This window comes from Oncorhynchus clarkii, chromosome 11 (assembly GCF_045791955.1).
Source record: "Oncorhynchus clarkii lewisi isolate Uvic-CL-2024 chromosome 11, UVic_Ocla_1.0, whole genome shotgun sequence".
Taxonomy (NCBI): domain Eukaryota; kingdom Metazoa; phylum Chordata; class Actinopteri; order Salmoniformes; family Salmonidae; genus Oncorhynchus; species Oncorhynchus clarkii.
Window position 1 is genome coordinate 15,351,577 of NC_092157.1, and position 24,672 is coordinate 15,376,248.

The 24,672-nt window shown below is 46.2% G+C and overlaps 2 protein-coding genes across 3 annotated transcripts in view; one reads left to right on the forward strand and one right to left on the reverse strand.

The window, feature by feature from the left end:
- Positions 1-24,672, forward strand: part of LOC139420539 (uncharacterized) — a 98,979-nt gene that overhangs the window by 55,836 nt on the left and 18,471 nt on the right. The window contains 1 exon segment of the mRNA XM_071170734.1: positions 5,739-5,837. Coding sequence (XP_071026835.1) covers positions 5,739-5,837 — 99 coding nt within the window.
- Positions 1,385-23,014, reverse strand: LOC139420253 (poly(A) specific ribonuclease subunit PAN3). 2 transcript variants are annotated; one of them, XM_071170128.1, is made up of 21 exons: positions 22,866-23,014; positions 22,385-22,722; positions 21,144-21,259; positions 20,618-20,690; positions 20,309-20,490; positions 18,461-18,605; positions 17,861-18,093; positions 17,631-17,735; positions 17,332-17,389; positions 16,259-16,420; positions 16,012-16,128; positions 15,799-15,900; positions 14,291-14,456; positions 13,432-13,519; positions 11,859-11,998; positions 11,392-11,521; positions 9,226-9,290; positions 8,953-9,091; positions 4,858-5,938; positions 3,814-4,738; positions 1,385-3,558 (listed from the first exon to the last, which is right to left on the reverse strand). In XM_071170128.1, the coding sequence occupies exons 2-19, from the start codon at positions 22,713-22,715 to the stop codon at positions 5,795-5,797; spliced, it is 2,496 nt and encodes an 831-aa protein (XP_071026229.1). In that variant the 5' UTR covers positions 22,716-22,722; positions 22,866-23,014; the 3' UTR covers positions 1,385-3,558; positions 3,814-4,738; positions 4,858-5,794. The 2 variants fall into 2 exon arrangements, with proteins under 2 accessions (XP_071026229.1, XP_071026230.1); XM_071170129.1 differs by lacking the exons at positions 1,385-3,558; positions 3,814-4,738; positions 22,385-22,722 and having other exon boundaries at positions 5,462-5,938; positions 22,866-22,991.

A 24,672-nucleotide genomic window follows, 5' to 3' on the forward strand; every position in this document is an offset into this window, starting at 1 on the left:
GTCTATATCACTCCATCATTCCCTTTTCCCTGTCTATATCACTCCATCATTCCCTGATGATGACCATGATGTTCCTACACACTTGTATGCTGGAAGAATTTATTCATTGGAAACTATGGATCAGTGTTTTAGCTATTTATTTACAATATGTTAACCTCATGAGATTATGTCAAGGAAGGCTGCAGAAAAATATAGGCTCAATTGCGGTCAATGATTATTAAATCAATATATGTACAGTAGCAATCAAACATTTGGACACCCCATCTCATTCAAAGGTTTTCCTTTATATTTACTATTTTCTACATTGTAGAATAGTGAAGACATCAAACCCATGAAATAACACATATGGAATTATGTTGTAACCAAAAAGTGTTAAACAAATCAAAATATATTTTATATAAATAGCCACCCTTTGCACACTCTTGGCATTCTCTCAACCAGCTTCATGAGGTAGTCATCTGGAATGCATTTCAATTAACAGGTGTGCCTTGTTAAAAGTTTATTTGTGGAATTTATTTTTGTTAATGCATTTCATCCAATCAGTTGTGTTGGAAAAGGTAGGGGTGGTAAACAGAAGATAACCCTATTTGGTAAAAGACCAGGTCCATATTATGGCAAGGACAGCTTGAAACAAGCAAAGAGAAATGAGTCCATCATTACTTTAAGACATGAAGGTCAGTCAATCCGGAAAAAAGTTTCTTCAAGTGCAGTCGCAAAACCCATCAAGCGCTATGATGAAACTGGCTCTCATGAGGACCGCCACAAGAAAGGAAGACCCAGAGTTACCTCTGCTGCAGAGGATAAGTTCACTAGAGTTACCAGCCTCAGAAATTGCAGCCCAAATAAATGCTTCACAGTTCAAGTAACAGACACATCTCTACATCAACTGTCAACATCAACAAGTTCTCAGCATATGTGGAAACTCCTTCAAGACTGTTGGAAAAGCATTCCAGGTGAAGCTGGTCGAGAGAATACCAAGTGTGCAAAGCTGTCATATCAAGGAAAAGGGTGGCTACTTTGAATAATCTAAAATATTTTGATGTAACACTTTTTGGGGTTACTACATGATTCAATGATTACATAGTCTGAGGTCTTCACTATTAATCTACAATGTAGAAAATAGTAAAATGAAAATAAAAACTCTTGAATGAGTAGGTGTCCAGACTTTGACTGGTGCTGAATGTCCAACCATTCCAATCTATGCAGAGCTATGGTGTAGAGGTTCTATATAACATGAATGATAGTGCAAAGAACTCAGTGGCTAACTGACACGTGCATGTACTCAAAACATTTACAATGTTTAAGAAGAGTTACCACACTTAGCAAACTGACTGACAACACAATCCTATTTTCTCACCAGCATGAACCTAGAAGACAAACGCTCTGTGTTGGTATTCTTTATTAGAATACTGCTGTACACACAAATATTACAACATTTTAGTCAAACACAAGAGGGGCATAAAACATACTAAGATGGTGATGGAGGTGTGTGTGTGGGGGGAGAGGTGTGTGGGGGGAGAGAGGTGTGTGTGTGTGTGGGGAGAGAGGCAGTAATAGTTAGTGATGCACGGGTTGACTCATACCCCGCACGGTTATATCCGCAGGGCAAGGGTTTTAGGGTCATGAAATATTGTGTGGATGAAGGGTGGGTGGGTGGCAGGTGGAATAAAGTGAAGGGGGAAAAAAATAATTTAAAAAAATCTGTACATGTTTAATTGTGTAACTCATATCTATAGGCTACATTGAGGTTTTTCTTTAATTAGAAAAATGAGTGTGTAAACCTAAGCTTCAGGGCCTAACTGCAGGCTCCACGTGCCAACTAACCTAGCACAGAGGGCGCTATTTTATTTCCCAACAGTGCTGCAAAAGAACGACGAAAGTAAGCCGTTACAGTATCAACTGGACAGTGGCTACTTTGGTTTTCTAAACTTTATTTTGTGTAATAGTGTATTTATTTTCTAAGCCATAGAAAATAGTAAAAAGAAATACATACACCCCCCCCACACACACACACTTCATTAGATGTTTAATTTAATTCATATGCTGGTAGAGGCTATTAGCCCACAGGCAGTCGGCCTAAAATATATCCATTTATTGTTTCACATTTTGTTTCGCAAAAGGTGTCAATTTAGGCTATTGTTTCACATTTGTTTCAGCAAAACATTAGGCTATTCAATAGGCCAAAATAGTCAATAAATTGATGAAATGTTGAAGAAAAACATCATTGTTCAATAAATGTTCAAGAGAAAAGGGAACAGAGCATTTTCTATATTAGCGGGTTAGGGTTGGATGCAGCCCTCAGATTTCCACTATCACATATAGTCGGGTTGTTGGGGGTGCGGGTGAACAAACAGTTGACCCGCGCATCACTAGCGCTAGTATTACTGGAGTGTGTGTCATGATGGTGATATGATAAACGTTGACATGTGTGGATAGTGATGGCTGTGTGTTGGTATGGGTGTGTGGAAGAGATTGGTTTAAAGATAGGGGTCTAAGCACCACATTCACCAAATATGCTTTCGGTCTTGATCATGTCACTAAAAACAGGAAACAGTACATGATTCTAACATAGCCAACTCACAGCTCACCTCATGGAGTAGGTAGAAGATGCCCCTAACAACTGACATAGGGTCAGATATGTTGTCATCCCCCTAGTAGTTCAGGTAAGACTGGACTACGGTAAACTGATGCTAGATCTGTGCTTAGGAGCATCCCTCTCCTCACAATTTCCCCCCACCCCACCCACACTTAAGAGTACCGCCCACACCGATCTGACTGGATAAAGGGCGACCAATGACGGCCAAACACATTCAGTCATTGGCCCCTGCAGCTGTCCATTGTCCTGAGAGAATTCCAAACCATTCAGAGGGTCTATTCAATAGGGTTGAATGTTGCACATAGAACTGTGATGTATAGAATAGACCTTCTCATGTGACTAGAAGTCTTGGTATGATCTATATAATACATTTCTAAAACGCTTTGAGTGTTTCACCCTTCTGAATAGATCCTTGCTTCTGAGTGCAACAGCCACCACCCACCCCCCTTACCAATTCTCTATCCTTCTCCCTGATGTACACTCCTTCACTATCCATTATGAATTCAAAGGCATTGGATTGGTATAAGCATGGGTTGGAGTTTCCATCATCTCTCTTATGCCAATCCATTATTTTTAAAGCCATGAGAGGGTGTGAATGAGAGCACACTTCAGGGGGAAAAACCCAGGGGACCTCCGGAAGGGGTCAAAGGTGAAAGGTGACTCCTGGTCATCGCTGCTCGGTGTCTCCAGCATGTGTCACATGATCTTAAAAGGTCAAATAAAAAAAAAGACATTTTCTTAAAATGATTCAAAACCCCTTCCTACAATCCACTTCACCCCCGTTCCTTGCCCCCCCCCAAATTGGTCCACAGAAAAACATTTGTGTTGAGGCAGAAAGACTGTCCCTTCCATGTCCCATCATGCATCACTGCACAACAGCAGAGTAAAGTGAGAAGAACCAGCTAGAAAGAATCATCACAAAAAGCATAACGTATTCTCAAATGAAGAGGTCACCAGGGACCCTTCAGGAGAGGGAGAAAGACAGAGGGAGGGACCCTTCAGGAGAGGGAGAAAGACAGAGGGAGGGACCCTTCAGGAGAGGGAGAAAGACAGAGGGAGGGACCCTTCAGGGGAGGGAGAAAGACGGACCCTTCAGGAGAGGGAGAAAGACGGAGGGAGAGACCCTTCAGGAGAGGGAGAAAGACGGAGGGAGGGACCCTTCAGGAGAGGGAGAAAGACGGAGGGAGGGACCCTTCAGGAGAGGGAGAAAGAGGGACCCTTCAGGGGAGGGAGAAAGACGGAGGGAGGGACCCTTCAGGAGAGGGAGAAAGACGGAGGGAGGGACCCTTCAGGGGAGGGAGAAAGACGGACCCTTCAGGGGAGGGAGAAAGACGGAGGGAGGGACCCTTCAGGAGAGGGAGAAAGACGGAGGGAGGGACCCTTCAGGGGAGGGAGAAAGACGGAGGGAGGGACCCTTCAGGGGAGGGAGAAAGACGGAGGGAGGGACCCTTCAGGGGAGGGAGAAAGACGGAGGGAGGGACCCTTCAGGAGAGGGAGAAAGACGGAGGGAGGGACCCTTCAGGGGAGGGAGAATGACGGAGGGAGGGACCCTTCAGGGGAGGGAGAATGACGGAGGGAGGGACCCTTCAGGGGAGGGAGAAAGAGGGACCCTTCAGGGGAGGGAGAAAGACGTAGGGAGGGACCCTTCAGGAAAGGGATAAAGACGGAGGGAGGGACCCTTCAGGAGAGGGAGAAAGACGGAGGGAGGGACCCTTCAGGAGAGGGAGAAAGACGGAGGGAGGGACCCTTCAGGGGAGGGAGAAAGACGGAGGGAGGGACCCTTCAGGAGAGGGAGAAAGACGGAGGGACCCTTCAGGAGAGGGAGAAAGACGGAGGGAGGGACCCTTCAGGGGAGGGAGAAAGACGGAGGGAGGGACCCTTCAGGGGAGGGAGAAAGACGGAGGGAGGGACCCTTCAGGGGAGGGAGAAAGACGGAGGGAGGGATCCTTCAGGGGAGGGAGAAAGACGGAGGGAGGGACCCTTCAGGGGAGGGAGAAAGAGGGACCCTTCAGGGGAGGGAGAAAGGCGGAGGGAGGGACCCTTCAGGAGAGGGAGAAAGACGGAGGGAGGGACCCTTCAGGAGAGGGAGAAAGACGGAGGGAGGGACCCTTCAGGAGAGGGAGAAAGGCGGAGGGAGGGACCCTTCAGGAGAGGGAGAAAGAGGGACCCTTCAGGAGAGGGAGAAAGACAGAGGGAGGGACCCTTCAGGAGAGGGAGAAAGACGGAGGGAGGGACCCTTCAGGGGAGGGAGAAAGAGGGACCCTTCAGGGGAGGGAGAAAGAGGGAGGGAGGCAGCAAAGAAAATAATTGAGGCAGAACTGGCTCCATTCTCTAGTTATGCCCAATCCATGGGTTCTACCCCAGAGCTGACAAAACAGTTCCATCCCCCGAGTTCATAATTTGTGTCACAACATTTTCCACAATAGTGTCCATCATTGAGCAATAAAGGAGGGGCTGCCTGGCCTGCCTGACTCTGCTCTAACAAACACAACACACCCCTCAATGGTCTGTTTCAACAGAGTCCCCATCCCAACCCACAGCCTACTCCAAAACTCAGTGGATTGTCCTTTCTGAGTGGGAACCGACAACTAAGGCTGACTTGGACCGGCCCATTTCATGAATGGGTTCTTTGACCACCCCCTTAGAAAGCATCCAGTGGTCTGTCCCGTCTCTTAATGTGTTGGTATGAAGGGGTGTGGTCTCCAGCAGAGACACGCAGTAGAAAGCCTGATTTATATTCAGTTCTCAGTCTGTGTTGGTGTGTGTCTGTGACTTCAGCTGTCTGGAGGTGCATCTCGTAGGCCACTCACACATTCATTAAAAGTCAAATAGTGAATCCTCCACAGAAAAAAAAGCAGGAAAAAGTTCAATACCACGTGGTTGGTTTATTTTTTTAGTATCCGTTTTGTTCCCCAGTTCTAAAATAAAATAATGCAGTGTTCATCATCCTTGTTGTCATCGTCACAGCTTCCGTTTCTGTCCACTATTTGTAGTGGCAGCTGCTGGGTTTTAGGAAAACAACAAAAAAATGATCCTGGTTGCTAAGACAGTGTATGTGACTGATCCAGCAAGTCCCGCCCCCTCTGATGACGTCATCACTATGCACCTGGTCCTCCGATGTAGTGCAATAATGTGCTTTCAGGTTCAGGGTTCAGGCAGTCCCACCCCGCTGCCTGTGTGTGGGGGGCGGCAGGGGCGCTACAGGGGGCCAGTGGCAGCCGCCTGCTGCAACTCCTGGAAGGTACTGTCGAAGCAGCGCTTCAGGTCTGAGTAGGTCACCACCAGAACACTCTTCTCATCACGAGATACCAGGTTTATCTTTTCAGGCACGCCCGCGTCCAGCTACACAGAGAGACGGGAGAGAGAGACAGATAAGTACTGCTAGACTGGTAGTCCAGCTACACAGAGAGACAAGAGAGAGAAATAAGTTCTGCTAGACTGGTAGTCCAGCTACACAGAGAGACAAGAGAGAGAAATAAGTTATGCTAGACTGGTAGTCCAGCTACACAGAGACAGAGAGAGATAAGTACCGCTAGACTGGTAGTCCAGCTACACAGAGAGATAAGTACTGCTAGATTGTCTCTGTGTAGCTGGACTACCAATCTAGCAGTACTTATCTCTCTCTGTCTCTGTGTAGCTGGACTACCAGTCTAGCAGTACTTATCTCTCTCTCTCTCTCCCATCTCTCTGTGTAGCTGGACATTCAGTCTAGCAGTACTTATCTCTCTCTGTCTCTGGTCTCTCTGTGTAGCTGGACTAGCAGTCTAGCGGTACTTATCTGTCTCTCCGGTCTCTCTGTGTAGCTGGACTACCAGTCTAGCGGTACTTATCTCTCTCTGTCTCTGGTCTCTCTGTGTAGCTGGACTAGCAGTCTAGCAGTACTTATCTCTCTCTGTCTCTGGTCTCTCTGTGTAGCTGGACTAGCAGTCTAGCGGTACTTATCTGTCTCTCCGGTCTCTCTGTGTAGCTGGACTAGCAGTCTAGCAGTACTTATCTCTCTGTGTCTCTGGTCTCTGTTTAGCTGGATTAGCAGTCTAGCAGTACTTATCTCTCTCTGTCTCTGGTCTCTCTGTGTAGCTGGACTAGCAGTCTAGCGGTACTTATCTCTCTGTCTCTGTGTAGCTGGACTACCAGAGAGATAAGTACTGCTAGACTGGTAATCCAGCTAAACAGAGACCAGAGACACAGAGAGATAAGTACTGCTAGACTGGTAGTCCAGCTACACAGAGACAGAGAGATAAGTACCGCTAGACTGCTAGTCCAGCTACACAGAGAGACCAGAGACAGAGAGAGATAAGTACTGCTAGACTGGTAGTACAGCTACACAGAGAGATAAGTACTGCTAGATTGGTAGTCCAGCTACACAGAGAGACGGGAGAGAGAGAGATAAGTACTGCTACACTGGTAGTCCAGCTACACTGAGAGACCAGAGACAGAGAGAGATAAGTACTGCTAGACTGGTAGTCTAACAACACAGAGAGATGGGGAGAGAGAGAGAGAGATAAGTACTGCTAGATTGGCAGTCCAGCTACACAGAGAGAGCTAGACAGAGAGAGGTAAGTACCGCTAGACTGGTAGTCCAGCTACACAGATAGATAAGTACTGCTAGACTGGTAGTCCAGCTACACAGAGAAATAAGTACTGCTAGACTGGTAGACTAGCTACACAGAGGGACGGGAGAAAGAGAGAGAGAGAGCGATAAGTACTGCTAGTCCAGCTACACAGAGAGACCAGAGACAGAGAGAGATAAGTACTGCTAGACTGGTAGTCCAGCTACACAGAGAGACGAGAGAGATAAGTACTGCTAGACTGCTAGGCCAGCTACACATAGAGACGAGAGAGATAAGTACTGCTAGACTGCTAGTCCAGCTACACATAGAGACGAGAGAGATAAGTACTGCTAGACTGCTAGTCCAGCTACACAGAGAGACAGAGCGAGATAAGTACTGCTAGGCTGGTAGTCCAGCTACACAGAGAGACAAGAGACAGAGAGCGATAAGTACTGCTAGACTGGTAGTCCAGCTACACAGAGAGAAGAGAGAGACAGAGAGAGATAAGTACTCAGACTGGTAGTCCAGCTACACAGAGAGACGGGAGAGGAGGGTGAGTGGAGAGGAGAAGTGGGTGAGTGGTGAGGAGAAGAAGAGGGTGAGAGGAGGGTGAGGAGAAGAGGGTGAGTGGAGAGGAGGGAGGGTGAGTGGAGAGGAGGGAGGGTGGGTGGGGAGTGTGTGAGTGATTGAAACAGAGGGAGGGAAATTGGAGGGAGAGGAGAACAAGTGGGTGAGTGGTGAGGAGAAGTGTGGGAGAGGAGGGTGACGAGAAGTGGGTGAGGAGGGTGAGTGGAGAGGAAAAGAGGGTGAGTGGAGAGTGAGGAGAGGACGGAGGGTGAGTGGAGAGTGAGGAGAGGACGGAGGGTGAGTGGAGAGTGAGGAGAGGACGGAGGGTGAGTGGAGAGTGAGGAGAGGACGGAGGGTGAGTGGAGAGTGAGGAGAGGACGGAGGGTGAGTGGAGAGTGATAAGAGGACGGAGGGTGAGTGGAGAGTGAGGAGAAGACGGAGGGTGAGTGGAGAGTGAGGAGAGGACGGAGGGTGAGTGGAGAGTGAGGAGCGTGAGTGAAGAGGAGTGAGGAGGGAGGGTGAGTGGAGAAGAGGGTGAGAGGAGGGTGAGTGGAGAGTGAGGAGAGGACGGAGGGTGAGTGGAGAGTGAGGAGAGGACGGAGGGTGAGTGGAGAGTGATAAGAGGACGGAGGGTGAGTGGAGAGTGAGGAGAAAAGTGTGTGGAGTGGGGGAGGGTGAGAGGAGAGAGAGGAGCGTGAGTGAAGAGGAGTGAGGAGGGAGGGTGAGTGGAGAAGAGGGTGAGAGGAGGGTGAGTGGACAGTGAGGAGAGGACAGAGGGTGAGTGGAGAGTGGAGAGAAGAGTGTGAGTGGAGTGAGGGAGGGAGGGAGGCTGAGTGCAGAGGAGGGAGGGTGAGTGGAGAGGACAGAGGGTGAGTGAGTGGAGAGTGAGGGAGGGTGAGAGGAGGAAGAGAGGGTGAGTGAGAGGAGTGTGAGTGAGTGCAGAAGAGGGAGGGTGAGTGAGAGGAGAGTGAGTGCAGAAGAGGGAGGGTGAGTGTGTGAGTGGAGAGGAGGGAGGGTTGGTGGAGTGAGTGAGTGAGTGAGTGAAAGGCACAAGGGAGAAGGGAATGAAATGGAAATGAGAGAAGAGAATGAGAAAAGAGATGAGGGATGAGTGACGAGAAAGAGCACTGAGTAAAAGACAGAAAGAAGGGTGAGAACGACCCAGAGAAGAGAGGCAGAAAGATAGAGCGAGGGAGAAAGAGAGAAATACAGGAAGAGAAGCAGGAGGAGGCGACATACTTTGTTGAGGCAGGAGACGATGTGGCTGAGGTCTATCCAGGGGGTCCCAGACTCCGTCACCTGATGGAACAGGTGGTCTCTGAACAGTTTCAGCAGGTACCGGTCCCCCGTTTCCGACCACGTACGGTCCTTCTGAAACCTGGCACACAGAGACACACAGAGACACACAGAGTTAGACACCTACAAGTGAAGAGAGCTTGTAGAAGTGTGGAATGAAGGGAGAGTCAATTGGTCGATGTGAAACATTTACTTCAGAGAGATACAAGTACTTACTCTGGCCTCTCGTTGATGGTGCCCAGTTTAGCCAACAGACGGAAGAGACGACCATTCTGGACCTCCTACAACAGATATAAAACAACTTGATTCGTCAAATATCATACTCCTAGAAGCACAACACAATGGGTCAAATGTACCATTGATGTTAAGTCCAAAATGTATTATTTTCAACTGGAAGAGGTGTTTGTCTGTGTGAACTGTAGGTGGTAGTATTATTTATACACCGAGTACAAAACATTCCTAATATCAAGAAGCACCCTCCCTTTCTGCCCTCAAGTTGTCAGGGCTTAATCCAAGGCCTAAAAGTCCTTCTTTAACCCATCTCCTCCCCTTCCTCTACTCCGATTGAAGTGGATTTAACAAGTGACATCAATAAGGGTCATAGCTTTCACCTGGATTCACCTGGTCAGTCTGTCATGGAAAGAGCAGGTGTTCCTAATGTTTTGTGCACTCAGTGTATATTACTTTACTGGAGTTAACCAGGCCATCTGCAATACATTTTTGGACTTTTAAATGAAACGGTATATACCCATTGATTCTTGAAGAATATAAAGTATAAATATAGCCTCAATATTTTGATCAAATCTTTATGGCTCAGTTGGTAGAGCATGGCATTTGTAACACCAGGATAGTGGGTTCGATTCCTGGGACCACCCATATGTAAAATGTATGCACACATGACTAAGTCACTTTGGTTAAAGTGTCTGCTAAATATTATTATAGTAATTGTGATCTCACGGACAGTCAGTCCTTGCATCCATAGCTAAATCTATGAATTTGAGAGTGGTTACATTTCTACAGTCCTATCCTTCAACTATTTTCCAAAACAGAGGGGGGGGGTGACTTTTTTACATTTTGAACTGCAGATTGTTCCTTTAAATAAGTCACCATCAATGCAAACCCACAGAGAGCATGAACACACACACACCATTTCCTGTTCTACACAATTTGACACAGTGGTGCTTATCTGTGTTGTATGTAAGGAAGGAGAAGTATGTGTAAAAGCATGAAGGTTAATGTGGATAAAAATACAACCAGGAACCCATCTGAACAGGAACCCCACACCAAGGGAGTAACATGTCTCTCGCACAGACACAACTCATAGAATGAAAAGGTGGCATTTCCTGTTTAATGCTAAAGATGGCAGCAGAACCGCTCACACAGGACATAGTCACTCCTCTCTTCCCTGATACAAGCAACAAAACAAAACTGAAGGGGGGTGGGGGGCAGAAGAGGAAAGCAGAAGCTGTAGAGTGGACAGAGGGACCACAGCCCACCCTTATCTCCACACCCTGTATCTCCACACCCCTCTCCTTCCTCACCCTCGCCACCTTCCCTTCACCACGCCTTCTACAGAGTAGAGGTCACAAAAACACACACAGCGTTTGATGCGTATGTGAGTAAAGTACATGACGGGGGAAAAGAGTGTCACGACAGGCCTGATGGAAACAGACAATACTAAATATGCTTGACAAGGTGGGATCTCTACGTCAGTCAAATTAATTATGCAAGAAATGGCGGGGTTTTTCATAAATTGCCTTTATGAGCAAATATTGATTTAATAACTAACCATCATATCGAAGTCAACTTGGAGTCACACGATGACATGGTGTGTGGCCCTCCCACTACAACTCAGAAAACCATTCCGTTTATTAGGCTACAGATCAACTTCAGATTAACTTCACAGGGTGGGGAAGGCTTGATGCTCCTTCCCAATAAATATCCAGGGTCCTACTCTGGTGGCATGATGATCGATGCTTGGCTGCCATTTCACAGAATAATACTCTTTTGTCCATAACAATCTCATCATATAGGTAGTCTACCTTCACTGTATCTGCCAGCTGTTGGCTAGAGCACACATACCAACACCAGAGTGGGCACATTTGCTATATAAACGCAACATTTATGACAAAACCCATCTGTAAAGTAGAAAGTGAGATGGAAATCCATTTAACTTGCAAGAATTTAAGTACAAAAGTTATTTGAAATAAGTCCTCAAGCACAGCCTTTTATCATCAACAAGTCAATTTGATGGAAGCATCTCTGGTGGGAAAAGTAGCATATTGTGTGTATGCAGATTTGAGAATATTCACATGAAAATCTGGCACCAATTGGATGAAAACTTAGCTACTGTTGAACTCCATGACCCAACTGTGTGTGTACCTTGGCAAGGTCCTCCTCGATGACATCATTCCTCATCTGTGATGCGTCCAGCTGTGTGTAGAAGCGAGCTCCGATCATAGGCATGATGTCATTGACGCTTCGCAGCCTTGACTGCTCTGTCAGCAGATACCTACAACACAGACAGCATTACTTCAGTCAGTCCAAACTAACAACGCAGGAGCGTCAAACTCAATTCCTGGAGGGTCACGTCTGAGGCTCTTGTTCTCGTCTTTCAATTAGTGTCCAATTAAGACCAAAAAAAACAGGCGAGGAGAGTTCCTTACTCAGTAGTAACCTTTAATTCATCAATCAAGTGGAAAGGAAGAGTGAAAACCTGCAGACACTCGGCCCTTGAGGACTGAAGTTGGACATGTGATGCCATACGTGAGTGTTTGTTGCAGATGCGTGAGCAGTTGATTAACACCAGCTTCATAGCCTTGTGCAGGTTCTGTCTGTGGGTGTCTTACAGGATGAGGTTCTTGAGGTCTGATGAGTAGTTGATAGACACCAACTCCATGGCCTTCTGCAGGTTCTCTCTCTGAATGCCAGCCAGAGAGTTACAGGCCAGGGCCAACACCACCTTGCCCAGGGATATCAGGTCCGCTTGCTACACACACACACACGAGAAACGGGTTAACAAAAACACACACTACAGGGAGGGGCCAACGCAACCATTTCAAAGAATATCAGGTCAACATCTCATAAAGCCAAGTATAACAGACACACACTAGGATTTAAAACTGGATCTGGTATCCTGAGATTTCCTAACCAAGCTCCTTCCCATAAATGTTTTAAATAAAATGACAGTTAGTGACATATCAACTCTGGCTTCATTCATACATGAAACTATGTCTGGGGCGACACCAGTATCGCGATACGAGGCAAGGAAACAAAGCTGATTTAACCTCTTTAGGAGAGCAGCCCTAATATCGGAAACAAACATCATTATGTTGTCATCCAGAGTCACATGTATTTATTTTCTAAACTACAGCACAAAATGTTACATACAGCATGTTATTAAAGGGACAATGAGTGAGGTCTGCTTCTCAACAGCAGTCATCACTACACTAGCAGTCTACCATATTCACATAACACCAGTCATCACTACCACTAGCAGTCTACCATATTCACATAACACCAGTCATCACTACACTAGCAGTCTACCATATTCACATAACACCAGTCATCAGTACACTAGCAGTCTACCATATTCACATAACACCAGTCATCAGTACACTAGCAGTCTACCATATTCACATAACACCAGTCATCAGTACACTAGCAGTCTACCATATCCACATAACACCAGTCATCACTACCACTAGCAGTCTACCATATTCACATAACACCAGTCATCACTACCACTAGCAGTCTACCATATTCACATAACACCAGTCATCAGTACACTAGCAGTCTACCATATTCACATAACACCAGTCATCACTACACTAGCAGTCTACCATATTCACATAACACCAGTCATCAGTACACTAGCAGTCTACCATATCCACATAACACCAGTCATCACTACCACTAGCAGTCTACCATATTCACATAACACCAGTCATCAGTACACTAGCAGTCTACCATATTCACATAACACCAGTCATCACTACACTAGCAGCCCACCATATTCACATAACACCAGTCATCAGTACACTAGCAGTCTACCATATTCACTCAACTGATGTCATCACTTACCTGTATGGCTTCTATACATTGAATTGCATACTATCATGTACAGGCTACATGCAACCTCTTGCCACAGCTAGTGTAGACAATGTCCAATCTCACATTTTGATCTCCAAACTAGCTGTGTGGCAGTGGCAGATGCTAAAATAGAACCGTGGCTAACAAAATGGCTGATACAATGTGGCCACTAAAGTACTTGACAAAATACACATTTCCGGTTTGAATGGGAATACCATGAAGGAAAATTGACACACACACACGAACAGGGTACAGAACAGAACCATGTGTCCATCTGAATCAGAACTAGGCTATGTTCTGCCAGACTGACAGACAGGGAGGTTACTGTACCTGGTACTGTGGCATGAGGGTCACATGGTTGGTCTGACTGTTGTCAAACGTTAAGACATCAAACACCCCTACACAGTTCACCCGTAACCTGCAGGGACAAACGGCATGGTGAGCTGTGTGTGTGTGGGGGGGTGTGTGGTGGTGTGTGTGTGTGGGGGTGTGTGTGTGGGGGTGCGGGGGGGGGTGTGGGGGTGTGGTGTGTGTGGGTGTGTGTGTGGGGTGTGTGGGTGTGTGTGTGTGGGTGGGTGTGTGGGTGTGTGTGTGGTGTGTGTGTGGGGTGTGTGGCGTGTGTGTGTGTGTGTGTGGCGCGTGTGTGGCGTGTGTGTGTGTGTGGCGCGTGTGTGTGTGTGTGTGGCGTGTGTGTGGCGCGTGTGTGTGTGTGTGTATGTGTGTGGCGTGTGTGTGTGTATGTGTGTGTGGCGTGTGTGTATGTGTGTGTGTGTGTGGGGCGGTGTGTGTGGTTTCTCCACATTCTGCAGTCTGAAAAAAGGAAGCCAGGACTAATACAGAGCTTCTGCTTTCACTGTTCCTGTACAGGAAATAAGCATCAGGAGGCTGCAGAGACAATGGTTTATACACAGTTCCCTAGCAGGGAACTTCACGTAGCTTGCCCACAATCAAGCAATGCAAAAATGGTGGGAATTCAGGACTAACACAGAGACAGCAGCTGCAACATTGAACTGGTTCGAGGTAGCCATCAGTTTCTGACCACACTGCGTCACATTAAAAATCTGTGTCTCTACCTGGTATCAGAAAACATGGACCTTGCTGGGATCCATAACCTTGGTCAATATTATGTGTGCCTGCAAGGTGTGCATGTGTGTGTGTGTGTGCGCCTGCAAGGTGTGTGTGTGTCTACCTGGTCTTGCCGGTGATGAGGATCTTGCTGGGGTCCATGACCCTGCAGGCCAGGCCAGCAGTGTGGATGGTTCTGAGAGCTGAGCTCAGCTGGACAATGTAGGCCCAGATCAGAGACTCAGGAAGCAGACCAGCGTGCTGCCGGGGTGGTGGGGGCTCGTGCTGTCCTACAGGGGGGCACCAGACTCACACGATTAGAAACACATAGAGGCTTCTCAAATAAAAAGGATAGACTTCCTAGACCAGTTTTGTTTATTTAACTAGGCAGGTCAGAAGAACAAATTCTTATTTATAATGACAGCCTACACCGGACAAACGCGTACAATGCTGGATCAATTGTGCACCACCCTATGGGACTCCCAATCACGGCCGGCTGTGATACACCCTGGTTCGAATCCAGGCTGTCTGTAGTGACGCCTCAAGCACTAAGATGTAGTGCCTTAGACCGCTGCACCACTTGGAACCAAATGTCAAGACACGTAGTCACAGACATACAACACACACACACAATGAACACTTGAGAGAGGTGTTAGTGTGATATAGAGTAGTAATTACAATGGAGGTCAGAGAGGCTGAGAGGCTCTGCTTCCTCTGGGCCTGCCTAGTAGCTATAGCACCTGTCTCAGGATCAGTTTCAGCCACAGCTTCCCCCCACCCGAACTACAGCATGAGCACACCAGCAACCACACACACACACGACATCCCTACTATCACACAGACCAGCAACTGTCAGTGCTGGCACCACAAACATCCACCCCCTACACCCCTTTACCACACTCACAGAGACCCCGCTAGCACCGGTCACCTCACAGAGACACCGCTAGCACCGGTCACCTCACAGAGACACCGCTAGCACCGGTCACCTCACAGAGACACCGCTTGCACCGGTCACCTCACAGAGACACCGCTAGCACCGGTCACCTCACAGAGACACCGCTAGCACCGGTCACCTCACAGAGACACCGGTCACCTCACAGAGACACCGGTCACCTCACAGAGACACCGTTAGCACCGGTGCTAGCGGTGTCTCTGAGGTGACCGGTGCTAGCGGTGGAGGGGGTACGTTGGGGTCAATATGAGAGCGGTGGAGGGGGTACGTTGGGGTCAATATGAGAGCGGTGGAGGGGGTACCTTAATGGGGTCAGTATGAGAGAGGTGGAGGGGGGACGTTGGAGTCAGTATGAGAGCGGTGCAGGGGGTACGTTGGGGTCAGTATGAGAGCGGTGCAGGGGGTACGTTGGGGTCAGTATGAGAGCGGTGCAGGGGGTACGTTGGGGTCAGTATGAGAGAGGTGGAGGGGGTACGTTGGGGCCAATATGAGAGCGGTGGAGGGGGTACGTTGGGGTCAATATGAGAGCGGTGGAGGGGGTACGTTGGGGTCAATATGAGAGCGGTGGAGGGGGTACGTTGGGGTCAATATGAGAGCGGTGGAGGGGGTACATGGGGTCAATATGAGAGCGGTGGAGGGGGTACATGGGGTCAGTGTGAGAGAGGTGGAAAAAGACTCACCCCACTTCCTCTTGGTGAAGTAGGAGTCGGCAGTGGGGTCGTTGAAGTGCCTGCTAAACATGGTCTCTGCCCCCGCATGGAAGTCATAGGAAAACACCAACGCTGAGAGAGAAACAGGAGGTTAGTGTGGGGGTTATGAATCAAACATACACTGAAACAAAAACCAATGGAAACACACTTAGAGACCCACACACACACACACACACAACTCACAGTGGTCTCCAAAGGCCTTGGTGGTGAAGACCTCCCTCAGGGTAACAGAGTTGGAGTGCTGGATCTTCTTCCACATGTCCACCAGCATCATACACTTGGTGTTCACCAGCCTGAAACCTGGACACACACACAGGAAAGACATTTAGAGAACATGACCACTCAAGAATCCTTTTATTTTCAATCAAGGCTGATCATTTAAAATCTCAAGGACATGAAGGAAAGTGTGTGTGTGTGTGTGTGGTCTCACCATGTACCCTCCTCAGGCAGTAAGGCAGGTCGTCCTTGCTGTTGACGGCCTTGTAGCAGGAAGTGATGTAGCTGAAGTTGCTGGTCTTCTGCAGGCGGTTGGGAGGGGGGACAGGCTCCAGGGGAAACAGGCTGTGGTAGCTATCCACCTCAGAGGGAACACCTGGGACAGGGATACACATCATGAGAATACACATCATGAGAACACACGTACACAGAGTGGACAAAACATTACAAGCACCTGCTCTTTCCTTGACAGACTGATCAGCTGAAACCTATCATCCCTTATTGATGTCACTTGTTTTAACAAGTGTAGATGAAGGGGAGGAGACAGGTTAAATAAGGAGTTAAGCCTCGAGACAATTGAGACATGGATTGTGTATGTGTCTCATTCAGAGGGTGAATGGACAAGACAAAAGATTTAAGTGCCATTGAACAGGGTATGGTACTAGGTGCCTGGCACCGGTTTGAGTGTGTCAAGAACTGCAACGCTGCTGGGTTTTTCATGCTCAAGTTTCCCAAGTGTATCAAGAATGGTCCACCACCCGAAGGACATCCAGCCAACTTGACACAACTGTGGGAAGCATTGGAGTCAACATGGGCCAGCATCCCTGTGGAATGCTTGATACCTTGTAGAGTCAACATGGGCCAGCATCCATGTGGACAAATGAAGGCTGTTCTGAGGGTAAAGGGGGGTGTACACAGCGTATTAACACCAACACACAATGTCTACATCAAATACATCAGTTGACACTCATCTTCATCTTAAGTTTTGATAGTTGAACAACTTGACAATGTTCTATAAAACCAACCAGTGTGACTATGTGTGTGTGTGTGTGTGTGTGTGTGTGTGTGTGTGTGTGTGTGTGTAAACTGTCGTCAGGAATCCTACAGACAGAGACACGACTCAGCTGCGAGTATCACTTTCAGCCAGCAAGGAAACTCCACATCGACCGCAACAGAAGCTACACAACGATACCGTCAGAACCCATATCAACTGTCCACAATGACCACAACTCCAATAATAGCCCCTCCACTACCTCTATTCAGCCAATCAGGGAAGGAATGCTTTACCGGTGTTCTCTGACTGGTCGATCTGAGCCATGGTGATTAGATGTCTGTTTATCAGCTCCTACAGGGAACCATAGGAAATGACATCAGAGATCAACACTGACATCACAGTATGATTGGAGGATTAGAACAGAGCCAGACAAACAGAAACAGGTAGATGAGAGAGAAAGAGTCAAACATGGAGATAGGGCAAAAAAGAGAAGGGACCAAAAGGGAAACAGAAAGTTGGTTTCAGACAGGAAGAACCAGGGGGGTGAAGAGAGAGAGAGAGGGATACTGACAAATTAGAGACGGGGGGGTACCTGTCGGAGTTCATCAGCCATGAAGAAGGACGGAGCGTTGGCTTTGGGCTGCATGTAGGCCACGTGGGGAGCAGTGGGGGGGTAGATGTGGTAGGTAGGAAACACCTGCACAAAAACACATTTAACGACTGTACTTCCTATTGATGGAGAAATCATAACTGACAGTCCACTGATGATAATGAGGAATTTATTTTCAATGCCGTCAGTAAAGGCAACTAAATGGAACGTACCATCCCGGCCATGGGAGCGGGGGTGTTGTCGGTGTAGAAGTAGGTGGTCCCCCCCACCGTCTCCTTCTGGATGATGTGGGCCCCCTGGTCAGACACACTGGTGGGCACCATGTAGTTAGCTGGATTGGGGTTGTTGGGGTTGGGGGTGTGGCTGCGCCGGCGAGGGGCAGGGGAGGTGTGAGGGGTGATTTTGGGGGAGTGGAGGGGGGAGGACCCTGCAGAAAGAGACATCCCTGTGGAGAGGGGGGGTACCAGAGAGGGCATTGGTTAAGCAGAGGTACAGAGTTCATTGGGGTGGCTCCAATCATTGTTCTAACGGGTGACTGACTATGGTGGAATTCATCATGCTGGGGATTTACTTGAATAATACATTGTCTGCTGTTTTTTCTAGAGCATCTCCATTGAATGGAGTCCATTCACCTGTTTTCCAGGAGAACAATGGGAAGTAACATCATTAGAGAACCTCTACACTGCAAACTCACTCAACCTGACATATCCACGATATGGTGCAAAAAGAGAGCAGGGCTGAAAGCAATACAACCCCTTGGTTGGTGGGTTCTAAGTTAGAGAATGAAGTGGTTTCTGTAGTGGATGGCTCACCGGGTGCTAGGGCAGCGGCGGTGGAGCTGCTGAGGCTGGGGTGGGGGAAGAGGGGCAAGGGGAAGGCTGGAACACTGGACTGGACCATAGTGGCCATGCGGGGAACCCCCTTAGGGATGAACTCATTGGCTGTAGGGTTGGGAGCCTGGGAGAGCGAGCGAGAGGGAGCGTGAGAGAGAAAGAGCGAGAGATGCATGATATTAGAATTAGATTAAGTTGTTCTGCTTCATCAGAGATTGTATTAGTATAATGTGTGTTTCCTTGTAAGCAGCTTTGGCTTCATCGCATACTGGAAAACATACATTTCTCTATGTATTTATTTGGACAGTGAAGCTCAAATGTTTTATTTGGCTCTATACTCCAACATTTTGGATTTGAGCGCAAATGTTTTATATGAGTAGACATCAGGGGTGCAACTTTAGTTTTCGAAGTGGGGGGGGGATCATAGTTTTTTTTTTATCCGGTCGGATAAATACTCCAAACAGCCTGCCCAATCCCTCGGAGGCGTGTGTCCGCATGGTCCTAAAGCACACTATTGCCTCGTTTTGTATCACATTTCAATAATAAAACACGGGGAGACAAAAATAACATTTCAGAACGTCCCCAGTGAAAGTTGCATCCATGGATGATAGTACAGAATGTCACTTTATTTGAGGGTATTTTCATACACATCCGTTTAACCGTTTAGAAATAAAAGCATCTAGTCCCTCCATTTGAAGGTGTCACTATTAATTGGATAAATTCACTTCTAGGGCTCTATTTTCAGCTGGCGGTAAGGAGGCGGAACTGTCAAACGCACATTAGTTTGCAATTTCATCATGTAAAATCTGGCGCACTGGCATTTTCCAGCTATTGCACCAGGTTCAGCAATTCAGCAGTCTAAAAATCAGCTGGTTTGCGCTGAGGTGGGAGAGATGGAAATATTTTAGGTGTGTCCTTAAAAAAAATGTACAAATATGCCAATTTCAGTGAATGCAACTAGGGATATTTAAGACCGATCAAAGCTGTTTTTTAGCGGTAATGCAATTGGTTATGGCATCGATTTTGCCATGAATCGTGAACAATGATGAGTGAGAAAGCTGCAGATGCACAAAGATCATGCCCCCAAAACATACTAACCTCTCCCCATTACCAATAACAAGGGAGGTTAGCATTTTTGGCAGGCGTATGATATGCCTCTCTCACTCATCATTAATCCCAATTCATTCATGATTATCTGTAATATTGGTAGCATCCACATTAATGTAGAAGTGTCCAGAAACATTCTATTATTATTTACAATAAAAGTGACTTCAAAATGACAATACATTATTTAGCATTAATTTCTATTGGGCACAACATAATCCGAAACATAACCAAAACAAACTGCAAATGCATCCAACAAGTTTGAAGAGTCACAAACTTGATGTAGTCATTGCGTGCTAAGAATATGGGAACAAATACTAAACTTGACAAAATTGAATACACTATAAATGAAATTTCTCCAAATACCTATGACACCTCCATTTCTAAATATAAACAAAACATGAAAACACACTCAAATAAAAAGGTGACTTTTTGTAATCTTGCCTCAAAACATTTGATCTCAAATCCAAAATGCTTGAGTACAGAGCCAAATTAAACGTTTTAGCTTCACTGTCCAAATAAATACGTAGGGGAGTGTATAAAACAACCAACAGAGACAGGATGACATTAGCTAGAGAAAACACACAACCCAACCACCACGGATGGGTTTAGGTTGAACTATTTTCCACAGTAGGCCCTAAAAAAACACAATAAACGCCTCAAAATCCAACTATTACCCTTGGTTGATAACCGCACCAGGACCCAAGGTAGTGGTGCTCTTACCTTTCTCCTTTGTGATATGCTCAGAGCACCAAAGTCACTGAAGAGTGAGGACATGGGAGAACTAACTGGATCAGGAAGAGGACATAGAGGAAGAGGGAATGAAGACTGTGTTGTCCACGGAGAGTTTTCCATCGACCCACAACTCTGACCTGGTCCAACTGCCAGGGTTCCATGGAATAGATCTGTCAGTGATGTCATGGGTGTTCCAATCAAAGAGTTAGAAACTACTTCAATTATAATTTTACAGTTATTAGTGTCAATGATCTGATACATAAAGTGTTCTGTAGGTGCTGGGTTCTAACTTCTTACCGTGAGCGCTGTGGCTAAAGTTCTTTGCACCATCATCAAGGAGACTGGGAGAACTGCTGCTGCTGGTCATTCTCTACAAAACAATCACAAACAAAACACAGATGCTTAAAAGTGTACTCTCTTAGTTAGCTAACATATCCTAGCAAAGCAAACAACCCTGATTTTCTTAAAAGGTACTAACTAGTCTGTAGCAAAATAATTCCCATTAGTATCTGCATCACTGGCTGATTGTCTTGGAATTCTGCTTAGGTGTATAAATCTGGTTGAATTACAGATTAAATAGCCTACATATGTGCACAATTGAAATAAACAAGCACCTAGGCCTACGCAATGAATTGTCTTTGGATGAGTACTGAACCAGACTTTCTGATTAACATACAAGAAGAACACCTTTTCCACATTAGCACTATCATTCAGTAATTGACCCATATTTCCTCATTTACCGTAGATCTAAAGCTGGTACCGGAACACTTGAGTGCATCTGTTCAGTCAGTACTATATAGTTTCATTCTGAGGCTGGTCATACCTGCATCATTGAGTATTTAGACTCTGCGGGGCTCCCGAAGCCGTTGACCCCAATGAAGCTGCTGCTGAAGTAGGAGTTGGTCAGATTAGCATCAGTCCCACCCTCCATACCAGGGACTGCAGAGGACAGGGATGAGGGGTTCAGAATCAGACATCCCTTCTACTACACAGGCACAAGATCTGGATGGTCCTGGTAAATGTCCTATTCAATGTTTGGAAAACATTATGGAGACTGAGACAAGCGATGCCAAACAGACTATCAGCCTAATGTATTGTTTGGCCAGTTGCTGGTCGAAAACATCTAAATTAAAGAACAGTTCACTTTCTCCCTTAAAGAGTCAACAAGAATCTCATTCATTAAATGGCTGTGTGAAGCAAAATGCACGTAATGCACAAAAGTCGTTTAACTAATGTTGACTGTCTTCATTTGCAGGACTGGTCCGTTACAGATGAGTAGCCAATCAGCAAGCTTCTTGAGAAGATGTAAACACTTAAACTATATCCAGTCAGCTAGCTAGCCAACTTGTGTTCAAAATGATAATATCCACGTTGCAATCAAACGTGTCATTGTGCATAGTTCAATGATATCACATACAGCTGTGTGGTGGTTGCAATATGTTGCTAGTTAATTATGCTAACTAGCTACTAAATAAAGGGACTTCAATAACACTGCAGCAGCTGTTTTGGGTTAGCATGTAAGCTAGCTAGCCATCCTACTCATGCATGAAGACAAGAATGATAAAATATCTCGCTTCCAAACTATTCCACATTAACTAGCTAATTAGTTAGATGCATTAACTAGCGCGTTAACGTAGCTATTGCAAGAGTTGTGTAAACGTTAATTTGCCACAAACTTTTATTTTGCAAGAGTTGATTATGGCTAGGCTAAGTTGTTTAGCCATAGTTTGATAGTTAACAAGTTAGCCAATGATTGTCTGAATTTGCCCACTCATGTCTTGAAGCGGTCAAATACAAAACACTGAATTGTCTCAGTTAGCTAAATGCATTATTTGAAGGAGCTCAAGCGTCGACGCTGGATGAAAACTTTAGTGCTCCGACACTTTAATTGGGTATGCTTGATTGTGTAGCTTGAAAAACACGTTTTGGGGGCAGGGGCCTCAAAGAATCCCCGGGCTCAATTTTAACAAAGCCACTCACACGCCCCAAAACCAACAACCACCGATGAGGATGTGCTAGGCCCTGTCGTGTCGAACAGGGGGCAACCAGACCAAGCATACTCACTGGTTAACAGCTGTCCATCCAGAGCCGTGCCTGCAGACCCAAGAGAGTCGCTCTTTTTGGTGACGGTCGGCACCCCTACCGGGCAAGCCGGGGGTGCACTAAGCGGATACCCCGCTGCCGTCACGGCTCCTCCTGACATGGATAGAGGGACAGGGCTTCCTCCACCGTGAAGAGACATGTTTGCCATGGACGGTTCCTCGTGCAAAAACTGACACTCGTCCCCATAAAAGCAAGTCTTGTCCTTTGCGTAGTATCGGCAGAACTTCACCTTGACGCAGGGTATTCCGACACCCCCGAGCGGAGCAGCTGAAGCTGGGAGTCCACTGTTCATGGCACCGCTGCTGCCGCCGGAAAATATTCGAACATAGAGAGACGTCGATTGCTAGTTAGCTTGCTCTCGAGCTGGGTTAGATTAATGTAAATACAAAGCGATATGCAACAGCAAATATGATTCGTCCAAACCTAAAATTACATCACTCACATATACGTCTAGATGATAAGGACATCGCGTTTGATAAATCCTGGTCGTTTTTGTCGCTACCCATGTAGCTGGCCTAGCTAGTAGCTAGCCTGTTGTTGAGCCTCGTTCACCCTTGTTGTTGTTGTTTTCTGCTCTCTGGCTACTCCGCTAAGAACCAGCTAGCATAGCATTGCATTGTGGGTAGCTTGCTACAAAGCAAAGTGTGTAATCATTAGTCCAACCAGTTGCAAAACGTTTCATTTTTGAAACGAAAACAACCGTTTCTATTAGACAAATTCAGGTAGGTTTCGTTCCGTTTGCTTCCGTTTAAGAAACGTTTAGCAACAGGTTTGGCGTAATGAATACGCCCCAGTGACATATGAAGCGGCTTTGACTGAGGGACAGCTTTTTTGTCTGTGTACAGAAACAACGATTTCCTATACAGAAATATGTTAGTTTGGCACCATACCAAATCGTTGTATAGAATATGCAGTCATGAAAGTGCAAGTGACGTGTGATATTAAACCTCTGTGATGTAGTACATTTCTGATGTCACAGAAAAGGCTGAATGTCATGTCACATTGTAGCAAGCCAACATTTAGGACTGTTTGTTACATTGTAGCAGGCATTACACAGTATTCCTTTTCCCTTTGACATTTCACCAGTCATTGGATTACTCGTTATTTGTATTATGTTAGCATCTATGAAAGTAATCACTTGATAAAGACATTTCTGTAAAGTAAAATACCTATGGTCCTACAATAATATTATTATCAATCCAAAGAAAATGTGAGAATATGAGAATATTTCAGACTAAATAAATGTGTGGGATATTTTATATACATTTGGTTTCATTTTATTAGGTTATTAGAAATATTGCTATATAATAAGTAAGCGGTTATTACATTAGGGCCTATAGGCTCTAGTTCATCACCAGGTAGTCTGGCAGTTAGAGTGTTTTTTTAATAAATGTTTTATTTAACCTTTATTTAACTAGGCAAGTCAGTTAAGAACCTATTCTTATTTACAGTGATGGCCTACCCCAGCCAAAACCTAACCAGGATGACACTGGGCCAATTGTGCGCCGCCCTATGGCCTCCCAATCACGGCCTGTAATGATACAGCCTGGAATCGAACCATGGTCTGTGGCGATGCCTCTAGCACTGAGATGCAGTGCCTTAGACCGCTGTGCCACTCTGGAGCCCAGCGTTGGGCCAGAAACCGAAAGGTTGCTGGTTTGAATACCTGAGCCGACAATGTGAAAAGTCTGTCAGTATGCACTTAACCTAATTTGATCCAGTTTTGATCCACTTAACCTAATTTGATCCAGTTTTGATCCACTTAACCTAATTTGATTCAGTTTTGATCCACTTAACACTAATTTGATCCAGTTTTGATCCACTTAACCTAATTTGATCCAGTTTTGATCCACTTAACCTAATTTGATCCAGTTTTGATCCACTTAACCTAATTTGATCCAGTTTTGATCCACTTAACCTAATTTGATCCAGTTTTGATCCACTTAACACTAATTTGTTGCCGTACTACTACCCTGTAAAACTACACATTTCACTGCACCTATCTGGTGTGACAATATACACTAAATATACAAAAGTATGTGGACACCCCTTTCAAATGAGTGGATTCGGCTATTTCAGCCACACCAGTTGCTGACAGCACACAGCCATGCAATCTCCATAGACAAACATTGGCAGTAGAATGGCCTTACTTGAAGACCTCAGAGACTTTCAACGTGGCACAGTCATAGAATGCAACCTTCAACAAATAAGTATTGTTATTACGAAGTGGAAATGTCTAGGAGCAGCAA